This window comes from Schistocerca piceifrons, chromosome X (assembly GCF_021461385.2).
Source record: "Schistocerca piceifrons isolate TAMUIC-IGC-003096 chromosome X, iqSchPice1.1, whole genome shotgun sequence".
Lineage (NCBI taxonomy): Eukaryota > Metazoa > Arthropoda > Insecta > Orthoptera > Acrididae > Schistocerca > Schistocerca piceifrons.
The window spans coordinates 410,800,161-410,819,671 of record NC_060149.1 but is presented as its reverse complement, the minus strand read 5'-3'; the positions used below and the strand labels follow the sequence as shown (position 1 = coordinate 410,819,671).

General features: G+C 38.5%; 1 protein-coding gene across 2 annotated transcripts in view; it reads right to left on the bottom strand.

Moving 5' to 3' along the window:
* Positions 1–19,511, bottom strand: part of LOC124721964 (host cell factor 2) — a 279,952-nt gene that overhangs the window by 9,845 nt on the left and 250,596 nt on the right. Inside the window, exon 17 of one of the 2 annotated variants that reach the window (XM_047247127.1) lies at positions 4,103–4,926. The exons of the other annotated variant lie outside the window; for it this stretch is intronic. Within the exon in view, the coding sequence (XP_047103083.1) occupies positions 4,817–4,926 (110 nt within the window). The 3' untranslated portion in view covers positions 4,103–4,816. Of the gene's footprint in view, positions 1–4,102; positions 4,927–19,511 lie in introns of those variants that run through there. 2 annotated transcript variants of the gene reach the window in all.

The following is a 19,511-nucleotide window of genomic DNA, read 5'->3' as shown; positions in this document are numbered from 1 at the left end:
CAGGTAACAATACTCTTAACGTTTTCTACTGACTGGTGACAGTCAAAAACACTAATCCGTTAACATATCTAGTGTCTATCAAACAAACTATTCCTTCTTATCTAAACAAAAACAAATTTTTAGTAATGCCACATTGATAAGCCATACCACTTTTTAAGAAATAAGCAATGCCTTTACTTTAATCTCACAATATACTTTGTACATTAAAACATTTGTTTATAAATATAATATATTTAATAAAAATATGTCTCTCATGTACAGACAATAATAATCAATAAAAACAAAATGCTGGACTTTAAGAACATGGCTACAGGGCTGTTTTCAAGCAATGTATCAATAGTTTGATGAAAATAACAACAAATGGCAGTGAACATGTAGTTCTCAGTGTCCCATTGCAGCACACCAAGGCAAAGGGAAAGGAAAGGGGAGGGGGATTTTTACATGAGAAAAATAAAAAAAGCTAAATTAATATTTAAGCAGTCGTATACATTAAAATATGTTCTTCTCTGTCATATACATTAAAATCTGTGGCTCAGTGTCAGCATACTACTTCAGTTTCAGTCCCAAATTGACTCTGAAGAGTCAGTGAGTATAATGACACCACAACACAATCATAAATATATTAACAAAATTACACAGTAACCAAAAAATGTACATAGAACATGCACCAACAAAGGGACCAAATGTTAAATAAATATATCTAAAGTCTTTGTGCTGTGATCAGGAGAATTTAGACACACAACAATATCATTTAAACACTGTTGCACATGCAGCCATCTTATTTGCACCACTAGCTAGCACTAACACATTAGAAAGATGCACTGCTTCTTTTCTTATTACACTCATCTTAAGAGCTTTACAATACTTTAACAGCCATTATTAAACATTGTAGTTGTCAATGTTTCTAAAAACAGAATGTTCCCTCTCCTGCCTCACAATTGAGACTATAACAAGAGCCACACTCTCTCTAAAGTATTACTCGTCAAAGCCAAATGAAGTCTTGGATGTAGTAAAACTTAGTCATACTACTAATTTCAGTCATATTCAAAGTATTGCACTTCGTTACTTAATTGCTATTTATGTAATTTAAGTCCTGTGTGGAACTATGATGATGGAGTTCCATTACCCTGAAGGTGAAATTAATTTCTTATCCCTGTTACTCTGCTGAATGGCATGCTGAGTGATTTCATTTAAAGCAGCCAGGACAATTTTTCTTATTACTATTTTATTGTTATGATACCATTACAGAACAATTACATACTCAAACTGCAGGTTTGCAATATGTATGCTCTGGCAACTGTTGGTGTGATGGGCATAATCAGTCAATGGTGACAGAAGAAACGCTAAATTACCAAATGCAGAATGTGTATGTAGAACACCAATAAGGATTATGTATCCACTGTATCTGTGCATTTCTTTGCATGCATCAGTAAGAGAGCTTACATGTGGTGTTTACACAATATACTGCACTGAGGTGTCTGGTATTTTCTGAAGCTTGCCACATCTCACCCACATATCTACCTTGTCCACTTAATGCTTTGCCTCTCCACTACTACAACAAAACCATTGTTAGTTCTACAACATAGTTTCCCCACTTTTTTCTGGAATAAAATTAATTCCCATCCCACTTAATAGCTTGTGAAGGACTATAATGGTTGGTCTACAATGCCCCAGTGTCATTTAACACCTTGATTTTTATTGATAAGGATTATCATCACCTAACTTGAACTGAAGATAAAACCAGAGTAGCTTCATCACTGTGTTGAAAAGAGAGACTAGGACAGACACCTCATACACTCTACTACTGATTCAAGCGGATGCTGTAAACCTCTATTCAATTACACAAACACTGGAAGATTGCCAGGCACAGTAGTTAGAAGAATAGAAATAGACCATCTATTTCCTCTGTTGTTCATGATATTCCATAGGCAGTTCCTGGGCAATTATTTTCTACGCTGACATAAATATCGCTGTTGTTTGCTGCTTGAACTTCAAATTATAACTTGGACATACTGTGTGCAGCATTTCATGCAGCAATTGTTTCCCAACACTGACTAGAGTGTTCTGAAGCTGCTTCAGGCACATTTCTGAATCGGGTTTAAATGATTTCTGACAAGATTCAAGCACAATGAATACTAGATTTCAGGCTTTAATTAAATTTTCCAATACAACCAACAATAATTTTGTTTGTCTGCTTTACTTCACAGTCCCAGAGGCACAGAACCTGCACCACAATAATGAGATCATTTCATCTCAAATGCGAGGCAATTCTCAGCAATAGCAAATTTACTGAGATGTTGCATGTTCTTCACATCTTCATTTAACATTTCTTACAGTCTATTCAGCATACAACATCCTACAGTCATAAGGTACACAGAATATACTCTGTTTTTGGAGGCCTAAAAAGAAGAGAATAAATGAAAAACTTGGTTTCCTGACTATATCGGACCCTTTTACAAAACAGGTCAGTTATGCTTTGTTAAATAAGATCTAAGCCTTTAATATCTGAATTATACTGCATATCACACAAGTGTCACATGCAGGTTTGACAAATTATAAAACTGTATCAGGAAGATATAATGACAAACAATATTACACCAGATTCAAGCAGCTAATTAAACTTGATACTAGCATCTTAGCGCCAACACTGAACTTTTAGGACAGTATAATAAAAGAGACAATTGAGATTACTGTGCCAATGAAGGCATTCAATATGCTTAGATCTTTTGGAAGGAAGATAAGGATTTAACATTCCTTTGATGAAAGAGGTAATTAGGTATGGAACACAAGCTCAGACTTGGTCAAAAATTGATAAAGTCCTAGCAAAAACCTTCTGTTACCCTAGGCAATTTAGGGAAACCATGGAAAACCTAATCTGGATGGCCAGAGAAGTATTTGAATCCCCGATCCCCACACTCTGCTAAAAAATCAAAGTCCAGTGTCATAATCACTGTGCCATCTTGCTTGGTATATGTGCAGAAATTGTATGAATTTAATACAAAGAACACCAGGGGAGCAGACTTTCAATGAGATACTACTGTCAGCATCAGAAACAATCACGACAGTGCACAGCTTTGCCAGTTTACAGTTTGGAGTCCTTACAGCAAAATTTGGTCTTTCTTCAGCACAGTAAAAAAGACAGATGGAAAAACTGTTAAAATATTGCGAAAAATGACACTATCAACTTGGGTACAAAGTCTAAAGCCATGATATAATAAGTTCCTTTCAGTTAGTACAGATGATAAAGCTCACCTCAGATTTTAATGTGTAATTTTTCATGTAATATTTTATGTACCATTTATGACTATGAGAGTACAGTATCACTACAAAAATATATGAGTACTTTTTATAAATAATTAAACACTTTCCTTCTTTCATATTATAAGCTAGCTGAAAATAAGTTCAAGCCCCCTTTTTTCTAGAGAGAAAGAGAGAGAGAGAGAGAGAGAGAGAGAATTAAAGTGGGGCTGGTTGCCATGTATTTTATCATCACTTATGCATCAAATACACAGGACAAGTCATAAAATTTAAATTCTGGCTAGTACAGCATACTGCAGCTTCGTTAGCACTGATTCACTGAGTAATGTGTGAATGCACTTTTTGTTTCGATTCCTATGTGTTCTATTGTAACAGTTCAGTTTGTTACCCATGTTCTGTTCTTTACACTTCACGATTTATCTACTCTGGAAACCTTAAAATAAAATTGCAATTGGTCAGCTGAGCGTGAGTGAAAACTTCGTCTTTACACAAAAATATCATGTTTCCACAGAATCTTCATCCACCTTGTGCTGCTCCTGTAAACACTTCTTTTAACACGTGTGATGCCAAAACTACAAATAACAGCAAGCCATATGGCTACACTGTGTCGTGATGAAGCACGAATCCTCTAACTGCCTCTTCTACATTTGGCTTTGCCAAGTAACATAAAAACAGCAGCGAGTTCAGTTTGTACTGCTTTTTTGTTTTCAAATATTCTCATACAAACATCCAATCAGAGAAAATGTTCATATTAAAATTATGATGGTATGGTTTGTGTAAAATTCTTGTTACAAACTAAAATTAAGAGCAGTTTCTACATATATGCAAAATCATTACAGCAAAATTATTCCACATTCTTACGTTTATTTGCATGTACACTTTTCTGACACCTCAAGGGACACTACATAAAATATATAGGGGCAAGAGAGAGATCAGCATGACAACACGATGGAAGGTGGGCACTGCTCTCCAATATACTGAATTCAATGACTCACAAAAGGTCTAAATTAACACTTTAATAAATGTAGGGGCAGAAATGTTGTTCATGAATAATTCAGCCTTTACTACACACATATCTGTCCACATCTTGGTCAATTAGACATACATGAATATTAATTCAAATACAATTTAAAATGTACTTCAGCATTTTATAACCTTTGGAATAGAACATTTTATCATATTCAGATAAAGTGCTTTATGTTGAACATTTAATAAGAATGGATATTTCTTTGACACAAAATTAATAAAATTATTTACAAAATGCTGAAGCTCTATATGCTCCAGTGTGCAGAGAAAGATTGTAACACTGCTATACTTCCTTGGTGTAAGAAATAACACATTTCCACAAAGATAATCAAGACAGCTGTAGAAACTTTGGACAAAACACAAATTTGCAGAATGCTTGAATTTATCAACCAAGCTTCACAAAAATTAAGATGATGTAACTGAAATGACAACGAGTCTAGATACCATCACAAATTGTTTCTGGAATTTATTTCTGGTTCGACTTAGAACTATTTGCACAAGTGTTCCACAACTCTCCAAACAAATGGCATTTTCAAGACTGGTCTTCTGGTTTTCTCCTTTTTGCTGGATTACCTGCTGTGGCAGTCGGTGGTTTTATTGCTGCCTGTCGTTTTAGAATGGCTGGTTTGGTTTGTGGTGTATCTGAAAAGTGCACGATTATTTAGAACCTGCAAATGCATGCAATATTGACACTATCATAAGTGGCCGTGAGGTGAAAGCAGACAGACCGAGAATATTATTAAACATCAGAAGACTATGAGACAAATCTTCTATTTCCAGAACATGTGCCACTATGTGCAGAAGAGTAATATTCTCAGGGCAGTCACTGTTCATACATCTGACAGATGAAGAACTGAAGTGGCCAGCACAATGACATAATATGAAGAATCCTTACATTCCTGGGGGCCTTTATACAAAGTCGAAGGAAGATATATCAATGCAGCTTTCCTGAGCAAGAACTTTCTCTGTTCTGTATAAGTCCATAGAAGAAAAATAAAGGATTTCTGTCCAAAACTTTTCTGATAGATGTGTATGTGAAAATGGATCCTAAACATTTCTTGTGAATGCCTGTATAACACATATAAACATTACAAATTAAAGTACTGACATATACTGTTACTACAATACTAACACCACATTTCCAGGAACAGTAAAAACCAAAACTCTAAAGTATCATGGTTGTGGCTCAAAAAGATATGCCAAAAGCAGTCTTTGGATTTGAAAAATATATCACAAAATTTTGAGCAACATTTGGGGCAGTAGCTAAAAATGAATGAATGCATGTCATTTTCTCACTGTCCATTCCAACTAAGAAGATTTATTTTTATAGCTTTTTAGACCACTGTTAGAGACAGTATAATCAATGCATCAAACACACAACAGCACCATAAAGAAAAAAAAAATGTGTGTGTAAGTGTTTTTTTTTGACATTATTTGTTAATAAATTACAGTTTTCACTGGGAGATACACCTCTTGAGAAGATAGAAAACTGACTGCAGACCTGTGAAATGTACTAATCCAAAATTCACTTTTAGTAATAAGTTCTATAGGCAGTCCAAATGCACACAGTTGGACGACTTCCGAGTCTACCCTAACTGAATTCGGGTTTGTATTTAATTTCCTGTGAGCTCACTGATTAAGGCTACATATGTATGTTCGAGTCTTATGACTGATGAAGGATGTATAAATTTAACAATTCTAGCATTGCAAAAATAGCAGAAACCTACATACGCATACTTGTCTAACTAAAGTTCACTTAATACGATTCATTCTTTTAAGGCTGTGCTACCTTGTTTCCACATTGCAAAATTAAGCTTTGTAATATTGCTATTTAGTTCTGTGTATGCCTACTTTTATGAGTAAACTCTGGATAAAGTTAGTCATCCACACTTTAAGTAGCGCTTTCTGTAAAAGATAACAGGAAATACAGAGTTTGTCACAGAAGTTTTGACAGTAAAATTCTTCAGCAAACCAAAAGTGGTAGAGTGATGTGGTTTACGGTAGAAACAGGGGTGAGTGATCTCAGATGATGAAAACAGCTTGGCTTTTAATGATGAATACAACTTGGCTCGGTTGCCTCTTGGCAGTGGTAGACTGAGGATCGGGTTTCACATGTAGTACGATTCGAGATGTAGTGGCTCATCAAGCAGCAATACAAAGTCAAGTTTTGCATTAAACATGAAAGATAAGACTCTAAGATGGTGAGCGTGATTCAAATAGCCTTCGGCAGGGGGTCATGTCCCAGCTAAAAATTTATGAGCGGCACAAGATGTCCTGGAAAGACCAAGAAAATGTAGATGACAGTCAGCAATTTGTGCGTTTGTAAATGTCCCAAACACACAAAAATATGGAGAAAGTATGAAAAGTTTTGAATGGGAACTGACAGTTGAATTAAGAACGATAAAGGATTGCAATATGCTGATCTCATGTGTTTATCTAATTTTGAAACACTAATTGGTGATGAGAAATGGAGATGGTACCAAAAATGTGAACTGATTATCAGAAGGTAATCAGTCTGGTGAAGTGTAGCGAGTTGTGAGAAGGCCACACAAGTGACCCTAATACTTCGGGACCAAGCAGCAGCAGGTAATGAGACATGGATTTTTGAGTATGAATATAAATCAGAAAGACAAAGCAGTAAGTGGGAAATGAAAAATTCACCTCACCTGAAGGAGACCTGCATGAGCACACCCAAGTTTAGGGCAATGCTAATAATAATTTTTGACTCCACGAGTATGACAGCAGTAAATATGTACCTCAAGAAGAAAATCTTAATGGCCAGTTTTATACTAAAATCTTCACTCAGTTGTGGGATAGGGTGAAACACAACAGGAAAGACGTTGTGAACAACTATATTTTACATCATGATAATGGGACAGGCTGTCCACCCCTTGTCATGCAAGACTTTCTCATCAGTCAGTAACAGCATGGCAATGCTACCTCAGCTGTCACACAGCCTTGACTTGGCACCACCCGACTTCATTTTGTTTCCCACGATAAAGAGAAACTTGAAGGGACACTTTCACAGGTTGTTTAAAGGGAGGGGGGGGGGGGGGAGGGAGGGGGGTAAAAGACATTTTGACACAATACCTTAAGGAAGTTACCGATGATGCCTTGCAGAAAGACTATGCGGGCTGGGTGAAGCAGTGGACGCTAGACGTGGATGCAAACGGAATGTACTTTGAAGATTATTAAGGTGTTGTACGTCAAAAAAAATTCTTGAAACTTTTGGGATGGACCCTATATGTGTTTTGTCAGCATGAGGCTAAATTGACTGAATACCAAATTATGGTTCGGAAAATATAACAGCAATGTTTACTTTATTATATCTAACTGTGTCCCACAAACAACTCACTATATTTGATTACATGCAGAACACACCTCATAAATGCACAACAATAAGATCACAGAAAGTGTCATGGTATTTAATATTTTGTCGGTATTAATTATGCTGGGACAGTGCACTTGCATATAAGCTGTTTAACATGAGTAGTGTCAGGACAAATTAAACTGCATAAGTGTTAACTCAAAATTGTTACATCAAAAAATGTTCTTTCTCTCGAGTGATGTCAGAGAATAAATATCTCCTACTGACAATGTGTGATATAATTTCACACCATGTAATGAGATTTATTTGTAGACAATTTATTTATTAGGGGCACTTAAATGAAAAAAATGTTCCCGAGAAGCTTTTTATTCTAAAGCAATCACATACCTATTGACAAATTTGTCTCAATAGAAAAAAAATTATCACTACTAATGTTACAGAAATTTTAAAGCCACTGACAAAATTCATTTCCAAAATCTGTTTTCAGGCAATGAACCTGTTCTGTAGGTGAAATAGGTGTAAGGATCTCTCTTAAATGTGGAATCATTTAGAGATGTAACAGTGTCAATGTGACATCCATGGCAACATATCTCATTTTTCAACACATACAGTGGTTAAGAAGCTTTAGTACAACCACCATCGAACATCACAATGGATGCAGAGGAGCTGGCACAGTTATTGCAGGGAAATAGTATATAATGCTTTCACAGAGTGCGGGTACAAAGTGTGGCATGGGCAGAGCCATTGAACCATGTGTTTACCCGCTGGTGGCAATAGGCCTTGTAGGCAGTTCTAATGCGGATTTCAATGACTGCGGACCAAGCCGTCGCCTCATGCAGTTTCCCTGTGTTCAGTTGTCAGTTGCTTGCAATGGTGGTCAAATATTGTGTTTTCCTCCAAGCTCATTCTCTACATGGTGTTCAGGGTCTCTGCTCCCTAGTACACTGAATCAAATGTTGAGATTCGTTCTCTCTTGCAGGGTTCAGCTTCCAAACTCGTTATAGGGTGGGATAAACTGACTAGTTCTGAATAATTGGTATTTTCGCTTTGTTTGGTCTCGGTTATAACAAATTCTTTTATTTTTTTTACTAATAGCCAGGTAAAAACCCAGTATATCAGTTTGCCAAAGCAGTAATGCTAACATTTTTGGTTTTTAAATGAAACATTCTTTTAAAAGAAGCTGGTTATTAGCGCCAGTCACCTCAGGCTTCAGGCTCACTCATAGCGCCATGAGTCATACTCACAGCCACGAGGGTCAATTGGACTGCACAAATCTGCCACAGCTCATCTGTTACGAGTTTCCACTGCACTCTTAAGACTTTTAGACACTGCAGTGCCATTTCTTACAGACGTTCTGTGAATGTTAGCCGATGAGACACACTTTCTGCTGGAAAGACCCAGAACATGCTATAGTAGTTCCTGCTGGGATAAGTTCAAGGCACTAGTTTAATTTTATTAGGAATTTGTGTCATTTCGTATTAGATGAACGAGGTGTCCATGATAATGTTATCTGATTTTCCTGAAGTTTATTCTCTTACAGCCATGTCAAACAAGAGTGTTCAAGATTTATTTTCATATCTGTGAACAGTGATGGGTTAAAGCTGGTGGTTTACTTTCAGATGTAATTATGAATGCGGATTTAACAGATGTGCTTTGCGAGTAAGTTAACCGAAGTATGTTACGCTGAATTAAAACTTTTGTACTGCAGGCTGCAATCCTTCCACTTGCTGACCAAAAAAGCTAATAAAACTAAATTTCATGTGATCCATGTTTACTTCTAGTGTTCGCTTCATCTGTTTAAGCCTTCCTAGGAAAGGTATGACCTATATTTAGTAGTGGAAATAAATGCATGTCTACCAGATATTTTGAGTGCAAGATTTAAATTATTGCATCACCATGCAAGTTGAATTAATTAGTGATGTACTTAGCTGAAGGCACAGTTTTTGAAGAACCATCAGCCCCATTGAATGAAAGTATATCAAATGGCCCCTAGCTCTAAATTTCCTTAAGTGCCTTCTGGTCTAATGGACTACTAACATTGTGGCACGTAGCACAGCATTTCGTTATCTAGTGTGTTTTTATTACAAAAACACGACAACAATTTAGAACCTGTGCTGTGTTTTTATGAGCCCAGTGCCAAGTTTATTTACATTTAGTTCAAAGCTTCAGAAAACATTATTAGCAACAGGTAGCCAGGACAGTGGTGTGCACACTACAAACCATAAAAACTGATGCATTCCTCTCACTCATAGTCAAATTTAACCCAGTTCCACATTAAGCTAAAGAGCTCAGTCATGGACGAAAGTCACTGTTAAAAATAAAATAAAACAGACAATACTTTTTACACATAGAATTAGAAAATGCGTTCCTTTGACTTCATCAAGAGTTGAATGATGTTTATAATGTACTAAAGTGTCTGTACACCAGATTTAAACTTACATCTTTATGCGAATAATAATCATAATATTTTCTGCTTTACTTTCTGTTGCCTTATAGTTCCCAAAAAAAATTGCTTTATTACGTTACACAGATATGAGAAAAAAAAAATAGGAGCTGTATTCGGCAGAGCAGACATTTATTACTGCTGTTTTTAATTCCAGATAGTGGCTGAAAGGGATATCTGTGATCTTGTGGATTATGTTCAGGGCCGAAGAGAGGGAAGCGAAGTGTTAGTCATGTACAATGGAAGAACCACGAGCATGAGAAGACATACAGGTAAAGGTATCACAATTTGACTTCTTCAACAGTTTCAAACAGTGATAAAGAGAGAGTCAGGGACAAGTATGTGCAAGTGTGCATGTTGGATCTATGGTCATTCAACACTGTAAGTAGGGCAAGGTTTATTGGTCTTTCACAAGGACTATATGATATTGGTGCCTAGTATGGCACAGTGGGAGAACAAGAGATTTTGCGTTCTCCGAGAACTGTCTCTTGACATATAAAAGATATTGTTGTTCAAGTAAGTGATAAGCGAGATCTTGCCTCAAGTAAAGAAAGCTATTGACCAGAATTAGTGTTCTATGAGGTGTGATCTTTGGACTGACAATTATCGCAAAATACATTATTTTACCATCACATCTAGTATTATTGCACACACTGAGGACAGGTGTGAACTGAGAAACGATGTGCTCTTCACAACAAAGTTTTATGACATTTCAAAAACAAGTGAAAATACTCTGTAACAGTTAAATGAAAAATTATCTGAGATAGATATATGTCCTCTGGAACTAATCAAAGTGACATTTGTGATGGATCAAGGGCCGAACATAAAGAAAGATCTTCAACACCACAAATGTACGCCATGCACAGTGAACTGTATAAACACAGCATTATTGTAGACTCTGGATGACAATTCCTTAGTGAAAAAACTGCCAGATATTAATGAATCATCTACACAGTGCATAGAACTATAGGATAAATGAAGCACTCCAGTTTGGTGGCAAGATTAGAAAAAAATTGCATATAGATGTTGAAACGTGATGGACTAGCATCATAAAAGCAAGTCAGAATTTTTTTTTCCGTAATAGCCTGCATAGTTAAATTCCTTGAACGTTTTTAAGAGGTCAGAAATGACCTGGAAGATGAAACAGAATGGACTCCGACTTTTGTGGTGCTGCGAGCATTTAGTTTACTAGATACATGCCAAAGTGAAGACAGCAAGGCACTAGTTAAATTGCTAAAAGGATGGGCAGAAACCTAACTAAAAGAGAAGGCCATTAACAAACTACACGATTCTCATTACATGGCTGTAGTTTTTCATCCATATTTCGAGAAGCTCTAAGTACTGAGTGAAGAAAAGGAAGAAAATATTTCCCAAACTGTTCATCAGAAGCTAAATATTGTAGTCTTGGAAGAAGAGGAAGAAGATCTCATTCCCTTTCCCATAAAGAAGTTCTGAAGCTGGCATTCATCAACTTATAAATGCATAAATGAACTTCATAAATATTTCAACATGAACGTCCCAAGTGATAATGTCAATAACGTTTTACTGTGTTGGAAGGCCAATGTCTGTGACCTACCCAAGCTCTTCAAAGCGGTGAAAGAAATCCTCTTCATTAATACTAGCAGCACTGCTAGCGAAACAAATTTTAACACAGCAGACTTAATTGCATTCAGGAAGTGCTGCTGTATCAATCCTGAATAGAATGATGTTTTTTAATTCATAACAATAAAATGAACAAGGAAATTATTTTATGAAGACAACCGTATCATACACGGCACAACACAAATAATCTGTGTAAATAGCCTCCACTTGCATACTACAAATGTAATATACAGGGTTGTATTCAGAAGTTTCTGTTACCAATAGATTTTTTGCATTCAAGAGACAGATGTCATGTACTGTGTTATGTTATCTTCAACCTCTGTTTCATTAACGGAGTCCATTTGATCACTCATTACTCTAATAGTTTTTATAATTTTTTTTCATTTAAGTGTAAAGACTGTTGTTTCTTCCATTAAACAGCCAAGAAATGACTTCATTAACTGTGTTTGATGACAGGAGAGAAAAGTTTCACTTCTAGTCACACACTCGATGAACAAACTGTGTGACCATTTCCTGCTTCTATGATATTTCTAAACACGATAGCACAAAAATTCAAAGGTCAAAATATTATGAAGATGAAATAATGAATTCATCAAATGTGTGTACATCACGTGCAGTTTTCATCGCAGGCATTTGATTGCCACACTTCGCCAATTTCCTGTCTGGTGCAAGTATGACTAAGCCCTGTTGCTCATGAGTCCCTCTACTTGAGCCATGTGTTACTAACTGCCCCACTCTTATGCAGTTGCCATGCTCAAGAGCAATGAGTTAGCTCGATGCGAGTACTGACTCGACAAGTAATGTTTTTCATAAAATTTCATTTGTTCTGAAATATTGGCTTATCACACCAAATGGGGAAAAGTAATCAGTGCTATTTCAATGACAATGCCAAGCAACAAACATGACACAAAAGAATTGGTGCAGCATTGCTGAGACAATATTGTAGCTGTTGATGTGTGGGAGGTCTATTAGATGATACGTGTGCACATGTACTGTGCAAGACTTTCCCACTCCTGGTCTCTGTCTTTGCTGAGAAAATAATTCATTCAATGTTTATAATAAAAACAGAAAGTCCCTGAAATAGTTGTCTATCCTCAATTTTCACCTTTTAGCACTGACTACTAGTAATGCCTCAATACTGGTACGATTCTTGATTTGAACACTATTTTTGAGCAGAGTTAAAAAAAAAAAAAAAAAAAAAAAAAAAAAAAAATTAGAATCACAAGGAGAATACTGGTAATTTTATTAGTATTTAACCCCTCATTACTTTTTGAGAAAAGTATTTATCTATTTTATTTGATATTTTGATACCATGTATCTTGTAACGCATAATGCAAAAAATCTGTGGGACTCTTAGAATTTTTCAATCTTTCTTCAAAGTATTAGTTTTTTTCTCAAAATAATACCAACGAAAAACAAAAATTCAGTTATTTAAGAAACTGTTTATTTTGAACAGTTTCAATAGTCCGATTAAATTGGAGATGAAAATAAACAGTATTACTGAAAACCAGTTGTTTCAGAGATAACCGCTTTCCCTTGCTTGTAGTTGACCCACTGTTGACTAGTACAGTTACATTCATGTCAACAGTGACTACTCTGCTGTGTTGTTACATGCATGCAGACATTTAAGTGGCAACATAGGGTGTTCTTACATGTGTGACACTTTTATTTTTTTGTGTAGTGTTAAACTGTGAGCACCACAGAGCCGGCAGTGCAGAACACTTCATACCTACACCACACTGGCAGCAGGAGAGGTGCACACTGAATATTTTTTACCCTCCCATTCCCAACACAATTTACCAGCTTTAATAGAAAGGTGGAAGAATTACTTGTGTCAGTTATTGCTGTTCTGCCAGGTATGGCATATCGTCAACCCATTTGTTAAGGCTGCCTTGTTACTGACCAGCAGTGCATGCTTATATGAGATTGTACGGAAGCTGAAGCCCTCTACCGACCCTGAGAAACTTAACTTTGAGGAATTTTTCATCAGTTGCTCATGCAGTATTTTGGTCATGAAACGCATGTCATGGTGGCACAGTTACAGTTCAACCTGCTCCACAAGTGCACCAGGTGTTGCATATGGCATAGATCACCAACCTGCAAGGTCTCTTGCCCATGCATTGTTTTGCATGTTTCCAATGTGCTACCTCTTGTACCATCTTGCTAATTAGGGACATAATCATAGGGTCAACACTTGACCCAGAGATCCAAACTAGGGCACCGGCCTTGTCCAACCCTTCTTCAGCACAAGTTGCAAAGATTGCTGAATCGCATGGACTTATGACAGCCAAAAGGGACATACTTTCCAACAATTGGCACATGTCACAGTTAAATGTGCATGGGGAAGAGTCCTCAGTGCCCCCTGGGATGAACCAAGCAGCCTTGCCTTCTACTGAGCCACTGCAGGTCGATGCTGTTGACGTGTGAGTGCACTGATGTCACAGTGCCGACTGTTTTCGCCCATGTTGGGCTCAGCAAGTATGCATAAATCACAGACTCTTACTCTCTGCTCACAACATTTTTCTGTCTTTTTGTGTCACTTTCCTTTGACATCTGTTTCTGCTCAATGGGCAAGCCAGCCGTCTTGCCCCAATTGTAATTTGTTACATGTTCAACAGGACTGCCTACACGTAGAAGCCATGTTTGGAGTCTGCTGCAAAATACGCAATTTGGCAACAGTTCATGACACTCAGCGAGCCACAGAATGGTCACTGAAGGCTCCAGTGTCTTCCCTGGACTCAGACGCTACCTCCAATACGTCCCAGCATTTTCTGCTGTAGTTGATAGCGGACAGGTGACTGACTGAGTTTCAGGTAGACATAGGAGCAATGGTCAACCTAATTAACTTAAGATACATACTGGCCCTTGGGCTGCCCTAAACTGCAATGGCAACTACATCGAGTTGTGTCTCATAGTAAACATGACAAATTCTCCCTCACTGCACATTACACAAACGTAAAATGGCAACTTACGTTGTTAATTGAGAACTCACCATTGGTGTAAAATATTTTTGGGTCTTGTCCCTAGGGGTGTGCATCTCAAAGCCATTTATTTGCCAGCACCTATTAACCTGATGGAGCTTCAGTTCTTTTTTGGCCAGATTTTGTATTATACCAAGTTCATTCCCCAAACCGTGCCCATCTGCCATCCTCTTAACCAGCTTCACCAAATGGGCACCAAATTTGCCTACTCTGTCGACTGTCGATAGGTTTTCACAGTCCCTCAAGCAGTGTTTGTGTTCCACTCTCTGTTTGACTCCTTTTACGCCATGTAAACCTTTAACCCTGGCATGTGACACATCCTAGTATGGCACTGGTGCGATTCTTTCATTTCAGAACCTGGATGGCACCACGCAGCCCATCGCTTATGCATCAGAGATGCCTTCTTTGGTGCAACGTAATGATTCACTGGTGGGAAAGCAGGAACTGACCATCATTTACAGAATTTAAAAGTTTCACATTTTCTTATATGAGGCAAAGTTACCATTATCACTGGCCACAAGTGGTTTTCTTATTCAGTCCACATTCCAAACTGTCAGATAGGACTGCCCACTGATGGCAGAGGTGCACTCTCTTCCTCAGTAATTATTGTAATGACATTTTATACCTGTCCACTGCCTGGCATACAAATGCGGATGCACTATCATGATTGTCAGTGGGACTGAATTCCAAGTTCAAATGACATGAGGCTCTTGTTTTTGCCTCAGATGATACCTTGCAGTACATTTCGCTGGATTTTCCTGGCCATGGCCACCAATCCACTTTTCCATAAAATTGTTTCAGCTTTATAGATGGGATGCCCAGAATGCATTCTTTTGGGAGTGGAATTGGCATGGCTCAAGTGTTTTCTCCTATGTGATCAACTCGAGATTTGGGTAGGCCATCCTCATGCTTGCCACAGAGGAGCAAAGTTGCTGACAGGTCATCCCTCTGGTATTGCGTTCTCACATAGTTCAGCTGCTGCATGTGTTGCACTGGGGTATTACTCTTAGGAAGGCATTGGCACTTTGTTACACCTACTGGACGATGATCACTCGTGATTCTGAATACCTTATGTGGGCTTGTGCTGCTTGTGCACAAAACCAAGATGTGCTGCTGTGTCAGTTTTCCCCTTTGCTAGACATGGAGCACCCTTGGGACAGGATGCATGTTGACTTTGTGGACCGCATTTTGGGAAGCACGTGGCTGTTGGTGATCAATGTATTGTCAAATCTGCTGTAGACTGCAAAGCTGTCCTTCATAGCATCAACGGTTACTGTTCATGTGTTGCCAGACACTTTTGCTGTCAAAGGCTTTCCCATGACCCTCGCATTTGATAACAATTGGCACTTTGTGTCATGACAGTTTGAAGACTTTTGCATCTGCAGTTTTATCCAGCATCAGACTGCCACCTCATTTTACTCGGTGTCTCTCTCTGAGGTGGACTGCTTCATGCATAGATTCGAGACACAAAAGAAGAAGTCCGTGTCTGCCCCATCTCAAAGCAATGTTTTGTCAAGTTTTCTGGCTAAATATTGGGCATCACCTGTTAATGGGTGCCAGCCGAAGGGTCTTTTGCATTTGTCACAACCCGAGTCGCCTGTCCCGAACCACTACGGCCTGTCATGTATTCGCCATGGGGCTGCCGTTTTGGCCCAGTCTTCTAGGCCAGCAGCAGGGATGACTGCTGGGTGCAGTGGTGGGCCACAAAGCTCAGCAGCTGTTTCTTGTGGCTGTCAGTTGGGAGTAGCTGAAGTGTCATTACAATTGGTCACGGCCTCAACCTGTCAGACTTACGATGACACCATCTCCAAGCCAGCTGGGAGACAGGGTCAGCTGGGAGATGGGGTCAGCTGCTTTGTTGTTCTGGTGGGAGGCTCCCTAGTATGAAAGCATACTCACCCACTGCTGCCCCAGCATGCTCTCTCCCATCCTACCTTCGACCACAGAATAGTGTGTCAGCAGAGCTAGGCTCCCATGACTACCACTATGGAGCCCACAGAATTTGAACCAGTGCCCCCTTTTGTCTGCCTGCCACTGGTGGACTCTTGCTCACAACTGAACAGTGGACCAACTGTTACCCCAGCAATCTTCCGCCACTCCAGCAGGTGCAAGATGCTTTTTTCATTGGTTGTTCCGCTGCCGAGCACTCTCGTGTCATCTTTGGTTTTGCGACGGTGGTCACAGCATAAATTGGGAAAATTCTGGGCCTACACAGCCTTTTCAGGGGGGGAGGGATTTATTATCCTCACCAATGGACATTGAGATGGATCCAGAGGCACTAGCATGTTACCACAGTGAAGCAGTACAGAATGTTGCCACAGAATGTGTATGTTAAGCACAGCATGGGCAGACCCACTGAGCCAGGAGTTTATTTACCAGTGGAAATAGGCCTGGCCCAGCAGATCTAATGCTGATTCCGATGCCCATGGACCAAGCCTTCGCCTCACGCAGTGCTCTGTTTCTGTGTGCTCAGTTGTCAGTCACCTTCACTGGTCACGTGTTGTGCTTTCCTATGCGCTCATTCTTCACACAGTGTTTGGGCACTCCGCTCCCCCACAAATACATTAAGATTCATTCGTCAATGTGAGATTCTGCTCCCCAGCTGGTAGTCGACTCACTGGCAGCTAGCAGTTACATTCGCTCTGACAGTGACTACTCTGCAGTGCTATTGTGCCCATGCAGAACAATAAATTTATCATTTGTAGGCAGAATACACCTACAAGAGGAACCAGTTATCAAATAATTTGCACAATAGGATTCCAATGGAAACTTGTTTATGTCTATTATATGCCATATGACTTACCAAGGCTCAGGTTCACTACTTCCCATTATCCAAACAATGTACAGCCACATAGAAGATAAATTTGAAAAGTAAGCTTCCACTGGGTACTTCAGAAAACACTGGCAACATGATGACACTTTATTACATACATGTGAAATATTAAATTATTACTCGGCATACTTTCCTGAGACATAAAGAAGTTGCTGTAGCAGTGGTTAAGAATCTGAATACCCTCAACATAGAACATTGCTACCAGTGACTTGTTTATCATTTGGCATCATCTTAAAGCTCCTTATTACTTTCAAAATGCTACGACAACAGCAAGGTTTTTTTTTTTTTTTTTTTATCTTGGAGAAGAGGCAGCAATTGATATAAGCCAAATCAGGGCTTCACTGATGATGGTCAAAACAACTTATCTGAAAGCTGCTTAGAGTATAACTATTATTATTTCATATTTACATTTACATATGAAACTCATGTCTCAACAGATGTAACCATCTGCACACCAAGAACATAAGACCATATATATTCAGTGGATCTTATGAATAAAATGTGGTTATCAAATGAACTGTTCATGAAAGATGATGACAAATGCCCAAAATCTCATAGTTGATAATCATAATTCTTTTACAAGTACTTGCATGAGTTAACTGGTGAACAGAACTTGCTTGCCTGTGAACATTACTTCCTCTGTCCCAAGGTAAATAGCACCCTCACCCTTAACACATACTAATTTCAGGTTGGATGTCTGGACAATGCATACAGTACTTTTCTTAACATCTGGGCCACAGAGTTACTGATATCTTAATTATCCACATTTGAAGCATCCGCTCACAAAATTTTGTTTTCAGCAACATGCAGCTTTTGAAAGATGGCAAGGCCCAAAAATAGTTGGTCAATAAATAAAGAGATCTTTGTTGCAAACAATTGGAAATTGTCTTTTGGTCACCTCTATGGTTTCTCTCCAATCCGGCAGCCTTCTTTAATTGAACACGTGAATGCATACTTCATTGTCAAGTTATTAGTGCTGAACAGCATCCACAGTTTTTTGTCCCCTCAAGAATTTTGTAGATGTATATATTTTCGCTTGGCACGGATGTTATAATATTTTCTGGAGCTCTATCACTTTGCTACTGCCATTTTATCCTTCATGGTCTTCTGTACCACTTGATATGCAGCACTTTTTGAACTATTTCATTATGGAGTCACCTGCTCCAGGCATTAAGGGTCCACTGCACAAGGACAGATGTCGATAGCTTCTTGAGCAAGCCACTCACTAAAGCTGTCAGATGTGTACCTAGAAAGGTCTGTTCACAACAACATCCACTGCTTGAGGCTTTGAGAACAAGCAACTAGGAATTATTACTAGGTCTGTGTTGAAATTTGATATCATATGCTTAGCTTCCTGATTGAGGTGTGCCCTGAAAGGTGTCAGCACCAACATTTTTCTTCTATTAAGAAAATAGGCTGGTATTCTGTTGGAAACAACCTTCGACCAACAACCAATGAAGCATTCCTTTCCTTGACACCTGAAGAGGAGTCCTGTAGGCAGTTTATCTTTCGTATGGTTTCCCTCTGAAGAATAAAGGGGCAGCTTCCTACCATTTGTCAGAGCACCGAGCATTACTGTTATTCTGGGCTTTTCATTGGCAGAACTTGTTATAGCAGCATCCTCTATGATAACTGTAATATCTGGAAGAACATCAAAATAAATTAGCTTAGCAGTTGTGCAGTTTCTTTACACTGATTATGTGGCACTGAAAAGTAAGCCATGGGAAGTTGCTGAGCTGGGGCTGTTCTTCAGCATAATGTAAGCTCTGCAATCTTCATTATCCTCGCACACCAGCCAGTGCTTGTTTTCAATTCCGTGCTGCACACTGTCAGAAAATTCCTCTATTTCCAGTGCCTTCATTGTGTTAACTTTCTGAATAATCAGGGGGTCTTCATTCCATTTCTCTTGCACATACTGCACAAACTTCGGCTCCAGTCAATGAAAACTACCCTGTTTCAATCATCTGAAGATTAGGTATGTAGAACTGGTGTTCTTTAATTTATTCTTGATTTGATACCATCTACAAGCATAAACTTCTG